The 7,025-nt window shown below is 40.1% G+C and overlaps 1 protein-coding gene across 5 annotated transcripts in view; it reads right to left on the bottom strand.

Annotated features, from left to right (window-relative positions):
- Window positions 1–1,175: 1,175 nt before the first annotated feature.
- The window catches only part of EPS15 (epidermal growth factor receptor pathway substrate 15), a 67,401-nt gene continuing 61,551 nt past the window's right edge, over window positions 1,176–7,025 (bottom strand). For 4 of the 5 annotated variants that reach the window (XM_056845475.1, XM_056845478.1, XM_056845479.1 and 1 more), the window contains 4 exons: window positions 5,163–5,239; window positions 3,960–4,122; window positions 3,246–3,424; window positions 1,176–1,509 (listed from right to left, as the gene is read on the bottom strand). In XM_056845475.1, the coding sequence (XP_056701453.1) occupies window positions 1,363–1,509; window positions 3,246–3,424; window positions 3,960–4,122; window positions 5,163–5,239 (566 nt within the window). In that variant the 3' untranslated portion in view covers window positions 1,176–1,362. The remainder of the gene's footprint in view (window positions 1,510–3,245; window positions 3,425–3,959; window positions 4,123–5,162; window positions 5,240–7,025) is intronic. The other variant, XM_056845481.1, reaches the window with a different exon arrangement.

Here is a 7,025-nt window from a genome sequence, read left to right as displayed (position 1 = left end):
TTTATTTCAGGTACAAATACCACAGGTTTTGAAAAAACAAATCAACATTTTAATGCCCATCTGTGCATGTATTAAGGGCAGAGAGAAACTGATCATTTGGAATGAGTTTTACATTCTGTAAAACAAAACACATTACACAGAATAGGCAATAAGTTACTTTCATTAACATTCAATCTTAATCTTACTTTGACTCAGTGACCATAAAAGATACTTTAGTTTAAGGTGCAACTATCAGTTGGCATTCAATAAATTATACATAGCGATCAACTGTTGTAAACGATGCCTTCACACAGTATACTTCCTACTCTATTTCAGCTGTCAACGTGCCTGTTTAGTTGCATATTTCACAGAAGAAGCTGGCTCAATTAGCAAGGGGGCCTTCAAAATTCCTGACAGTGATCTTAGCCAGTTTCATTTTAGCGATCTCCCTGGGAAAATACTAAATTTGCATTTTTTTAAAAACTGATGGCAAAATGCCACTTTGAAGTTTCAGACAAAATGTACAGTGTTTGGAACCCTATTCTATTATATGGCTAGTCTATTAGTGGAATCTTCATTAAAGGAAAAATTATAAGTACAAAAAGCATTTTATATGTCCAACCACCAATTTCTATCAATTCTGTAAAGGTATGTCTGTGGCAACCAAACATAAATATTTCAGTAAAAGCAGAATCAGCTACTTTCTGTTCAGTGAGTATCTGCAAACTACACTTTTCTAACTATAGTAGCATTGTCAACATGACCAGCTTTATTTATGGGTGAAACTATGTTTTGCTGTTCAGCAACAGACCACTTGGAAAAGTTAAAACTGTTCCATTTTGGAATTGGCACAAGTGGCCCTTTTGAGGAGAACAGCTAATCACCTAAACATCATTAAAAACAAAAACAAAAAATTAGTAACACCTGACCTTGTCATCAGTATAGAAAGAGGAGTATATAAATGCTTTCATTCTATGCAGACCCTGTACTTTTAAGATTAACATCCTTAGTACACTGATGCACACAGAATGAACTTGCTTTTGGGACAGAATTGCTTTTTCTTTCTTACATGCATTCATAAATGGATTGTTGTCCCTCACTGATATTCTAATTTTAAAAGAACATACTTCCCCCCCCCCATTAAAGTAAGTTGCTTTGGTTTAATGATTTCTAGTACAGAAGGATTCCAAGATACAGATGTAAGTGTGCTCTATCAGATGTCAGATGAATTAGTGAATATGAAAAATTACAAATAAGATAGTAAAATCACATTTGCAGGACTTTAAAGCCTTTTTTTCTTCCCTGTTTATACATAATGCCTAATTACACATAGCTTAGCTATTCAGGGAAAGGGGACAAAGTGGTTGAGGCAAGACAAACTCTTCATGCTTCTGATATTTCAGATTTACTGAGTGCAATAGCTAGTTCCAAATCTTCTTGTTCTTGCTGTTTTAATCTTGCAAGTCGCTCTTTCTCCTCTCTCTCGCTTTCTCTCTTTGCCCATTCAATCATGTCTTCTTCAGTAGGATACTACAAAATGAAAGTGTTGGATTTATTAAATGGAGCAGCTGATAAGAGATAGGGTTTAAACAAGATTTGGTCTTCAATTTATTATTAAAATTGAATTGGTTTTCAATTATTGTTAGCCTCGCTTACAGTTGCTGGGGGCATTTGGTTTGTGTTGGAGAATTATTTGATTCATGATTTCATTTTCTGATCAAGGAGGAAGCAAAGACAATTTTCTGCACCAACTAAGAAAATTTTAAAGTTTCAGTCTCATTTAGACTGCCAAAAGCATATTAATCATAAAAGCTGAGCCAATAGATATCTGGCCTAGCTACAGTAATTTATTTAAGTTACCAAGGAGAATTATAAAAAACAAACAAAACCCCAACTCTTTGCATTAAAACACTACTCAGCCACTCAGAACTACCCAAAGACCACAAAATTTTAACTTAAGGAAATTATTGGGGGAGAATTATTGTTCTTTTAATTGTTTCACCCCAGGTCTTATAAGAAAGCATTTCAGTGATTACCAGGCAGCTGAAGGATCCCAAGTCCACCTCCCCTAACTTACTGATTCATAGGATAGCATGATTTAACTATGATTCAATTTACTAAGGCCAGATACAGGCGTAGCACACATTTCATAACTTGTTTTATTTAATTCATTTTTATCCCATCCTTCCTCCAAGGAGCTTAAGGCAGTGTACATCTTTTCCCCTCCTCCATATTATACTCACAACAACCCTGTGAGGTAAGTTAAGCTGAGAGACAGAATGACTGGCCGAAGGTCCCTCCGTGAGCTTTATGGCTGAATTAGAATTTGAACTTGGGTCTTGTAGATCCTAGTCTGGCTCTCTCTTTAAGCATAAAAGGTCATGTAGGCAACCATGCTCAAATCTCTGGGTTTGCTGTCAAGTATTACAAAATATTTTTTGGCTTCATACTTGCGATTTTGTGACACTTCACACAAAATTCTTAACCCTTTCAAAAAATTCATTATACTTATTCATGAGGTGGGCCTGCATGCTATGAGGCATTGAGACCTTCGTTACCCTCTTCCCCTGTCCAAAGAGCTATAGCAGTACTTATTCACTGCCTTGAATCGATCACCCAAGTTTTCATCTAACCATCTAATTTTCCTACCATGCCCAATAGGCCCTAACATCTGGAACAGCAGAAGACTCTGCTGGCAAGGCATCCCTGACAGACAAAGGCAGTACCCTTCCTGACTCATCTTGGAATTAAATAAGCAGCCAGAGACTCAGTGAGGGGCTGGTTGCCAATGACAAGGTTCGGTGACAACACTTCCCTCCCATATTAATCTATAGCAGTAGAAAAGAGCAAGAGTCCAGTAGCACCTTAAAGACTAACAAAATTTCTGGCAGGGTATGAGCTTTTGTGAGCCACAGCTCACCTCATCAGAAGATCATGATCTATATTAATGCATATTTCACTAGATTAAATTGTTTGGCAGTAGCTGCTACATGCCTAAATGAGACTTTAACGCAATGGAGTAAATGGTGTACTGCAATATAACAAGACATTAAACCCTTAGGCACATGGGAACATATCAACATGCAATTAACACTCTCTGACTGTTTGCTTCAAAGACATTCTTAAAGAGAAACACTAGTAATATGATGATGCGCTGCACCATTGTACGAAACGTATGTTACTTCCTTTAAGCCTGAGAAGTATATAGTAAGCATACAAAATCTTTGTTAAAGAAAACTCGATTCCTCCCCGGCCCATGTACTTACAGCACTGAAATTAGCAAAATTGCTGTTGTCCTTCTCTTTGCAAACCCCAGTGGGAGCAAATGGGTCATGAAAGAGATCAACTTCCTTTTCTTTGGAACCATCACAGCCTGGAAAGGGCTGAAAGGGGTCGTTTAGTTTTAAGGAATCTGAAGACTCCAATTTGTTGATAGGTCTTTTTCCTACATCAAAATAATCACTTTAGAGTGAGTCAGAAACAGTAATAGTATTTAGAGCACACCACCCTATTAATTGAACCCAAAACATTTAGGATCGGTAGTCTTAAATTAATCTGGTTTTAAATGTTTCAATGTGGGTGGGTGTTTGTCAATAATTCTATCCATGAATAAATCCACATGGTTAAGAACTAGCCCTTTCATTAAGATCACAGTGTTTACTTTAAATCATTCTTAAAACTGGTTTAAACTAACCTGCTCTGTGAAATGCAGTTTACTCCCCATAAACCAGTTTGTAAATTACACTGTTATGGTAATTTAAATCCATTACTTCTTTTACAGTCTACGGCTTCAGACGTGTTTAAAAATTCCTGATCTAAATTAGGGGGAAGAATTTAAATCTCTAGCAGAAGCAGCCTGTATGGTAATTTGTCTGTTTCTAAACTACAGGTTATTTTCACATAGAGCATGAAGGAAATGGAACATTTTGTTCTTACAGTCATAATTGCATTTTTTAAAGACAGACAGTATTGGTTCTTACCAGGTGGAGGAGGACAAGGTCTGGTAGGTGTTCCAGTTTTGGGAGGTAATGCAGGAGGAACATCTTCATTTTTGGCTGGAGGTTCCTCAAATACATTTTTAGTTATGATCACACTGTTCATAGAGCCTGTTGCAGATGAACTAAAAGGATCCTCATTATTTGCCTTAGTAAAAAAACAGGTGAAAGTTATTACTGTTTGCCTCACTCCTTTTGACACAGCCTTGTCTCAGCTATAAGTCACTACCATTTTCTTTTCTTCGATAAAGGAATACATAAATTCGAATAATATACAACTCATGTAAATATAAGTACACACAAGGGGATCCCATGAGGACTGATAGGGAAAATCCCCCGTGCTTCCTCCCCCTCTTGCTCTGCCCGTTCCTCTACCCTCCATGTTGCATGCTTCCCATCGCTATCTCTGGGGAGCCCCATAGTCTGGATTTTTTAATCTGTGCAGTGCAGCCATCTTGGGAATTAGATATATGACTTCATGAAATTAGATGTTCTGCTGTAACACACTACTGCTTATAAAACTGCACTAGCTGGGAAAATTGCAACAAGAATGTGGATGTCACTTCACTCATCTGGTACTGCAGCAGCCAATAGGATAGTGTTGTGAATGCATTCTGCAGTAGCAAAACTGCCACTGGAAAACATAACCTCCTAGGAATCTATTTGTGTGCCTTGCTTTCCATGTTGTTGGGGAAATTACGCCCCACCAATGACATCACCCATGTGGCTGTACTCCCCAATTTCAATTGCCAACACCAGCCTCACTTGCTCCAAAATCTATTACTCCAACCCAAGGCTGGGACACAAACTAAGCTTGCTGCCTTTGCAAAACTACATAAGTGTTAATAGCTTCAGATGCAAATTCACTATAAAGATGACCAGTTTCTCAATAGAAACTGAAGAGACAGAGGCAGTCAATAAGATTGTGCAAGTGTTTGAAATTACAGTAGGTATAGCTTGCCATTAACTGCATTACTTTCACAGCAGTTCATGAAGTAAGCTTTCATAGCTAATTAGACACATAGCTGCTCAAAATGGGGAATCAATCCAATAAGTTATTGACCTGTTGATCTACACAGAACATTTGTCAAAGTTTTATTTTGTGCGCCAGAAACCTGGCACCTCCCAGGTTTCAGTTATTGCAGAAATTGTATGCCTTTTCAATGAACCTTAATAATTTCAAATTACCTTTGACAATGTGCTGAAATCAGCAAAACCACTTGCAAATGATTCATTTCCAAACAGAGAGGCAAAAGGATCCGTAGCTAAATTAAGCAAAGATCAGAAGAGGGGGGGAAACAGACATTAAATTCATTGAATAACAAAGCACCATGGAAGGCAGGAGTCAAATGTAGGAAGCCTATTTTTTAATAATGAAAAAATAACCTGTCATCTTGTATACAGGGCATGACCAACATTTGTTCTGGGCTTCTCTGATAACATGGTGTGATGGACAGGCTAGGTTCCACCTCTCCATGGGAGTGACCAATGAGAGCTGATGGAATGTTTGGGAGAGACAGATGGAAAATAGCAATTGAGAAGTTGGGAGGTGGCAGCTAGGCAGTTGAGAGGGAAAAGGAGGACGTGGAGAAGAGCTGTTTATAGTGGGCTGAAGATACTCAAGTTTGTAACCAAAGGACCCCAGTTGCAGGAATAGGACATTTCAAAAGTCCACTGGAAGCGAAACGTTGTAACTTCTACTTTACTTTCTTCAGTGTTATGTTAATACCATAAATAAAAGTTAACTTCTTGTTTTGTTTAATCCTATGGGCTGCGTGTCAAAGGGAAAGAAACACACACACAAATTGACATCTCTTGTTGGAAATAGACGCTTTTACTCTGAAGAAAGCATGGAATTTTTCCCCCTGTAGGAAACAATGGAGACAAGTAGAAAGGCTTGGGGGGATGTTTAGTGGACAGGTAGCTCTAGGTCTCTTGCAATTTTGGTGTCAAAACAGCCACTCCAGCCCCCTACCCCAAGAAAGATCCCTATAGGGACTAATGGGACCTGAATAATTCCAGAATCAGTCACAGTATCAGGGGATTACCTAGTTTTTTTTTTTTTTTTAGGTGAACATCCCTACCCGCTTTTGGTTGCAGTGGCCATTGTGGTTTATCAATTCAGATATCACATCAAGCTATTATGGTTTGCCCGCCAATCATACCCAATATCCTGTCAATATAGACATCAAGCCAAATTACAGCTATGCTTCCTTAACTATTAGTTTCCCATGATGTCTGAATTGCACTTGTAGGTTTTTTCTACAATTTTCCCAATTCCCCCCTTTTATTCTTCTTCATCATCCAATGAGGATGACAGCAAGGTGTAGTGGATAGAGTGCAGGACTAGGATCTGGGTTCAAATTCCCACTTCTACCATGGAAACTTTCTGGGTGACCTTGGACCAGTCTCTCCTGGTACGACCCCTAGAGAGCATTATGCTCACCTAGCACTAATTTACTGGCTGGCCCTGGCCCCAGAAGTGTCTGGCTGTCCTCAACCAGGGCCAGGGCTTTCTCTGACCCCGGTCTGGTGGAACTGAAGTGCACACGAACAGTCCCCCAGCATTTACACAGACATGTCTATGTTTCAGAACAAACCCCCCACTTCTCCTTTGTCACTTCAGTGCCTGAAAGCAGTAGCATACACACACACACTCATGCAGGCACCTCCCAATCAGATGCCCTTCTCCAGGGCTGGAGTTCTCCCTCCCTCCTTTCCTGTTCGCAAATGAAGGGAACTCTCTCATCAGCAATAAAGTACACTCTGTTACAGCTAGTGAAACTGACTAGATCCGTGTTGGCGAACCTATGGCACGCGTGCCGCAGTCGGTACGCCGAGCCCTCTCTGTGGGCACGCGTGGACCCGTCGCGTCTGCCTAGGGCTGTGCCGTGTTGCCGTGGTGAGGGCGGTGCTCCTTCTCCCCAAGCCCATGCTCCCCAAGCCTGCGCTGGCGCCCTCCCTCTCTCTCAGCTGAGCTGCAGCCGCAGCTCAGCTGTTTGCCAGGGTGCCCCGCCCGTCTTCAGTTTGGACGGGGGAGGCTGTGGCCAA

The sequence above is a fragment of the Euleptes europaea genome, chromosome 2 (assembly GCF_029931775.1).
Source record: "Euleptes europaea isolate rEulEur1 chromosome 2, rEulEur1.hap1, whole genome shotgun sequence".
NCBI classification, from domain to species: domain Eukaryota; kingdom Metazoa; phylum Chordata; class Lepidosauria; order Squamata; family Sphaerodactylidae; genus Euleptes; species Euleptes europaea.
This window is presented reverse-complemented; position numbering and strand designations above follow the sequence as displayed.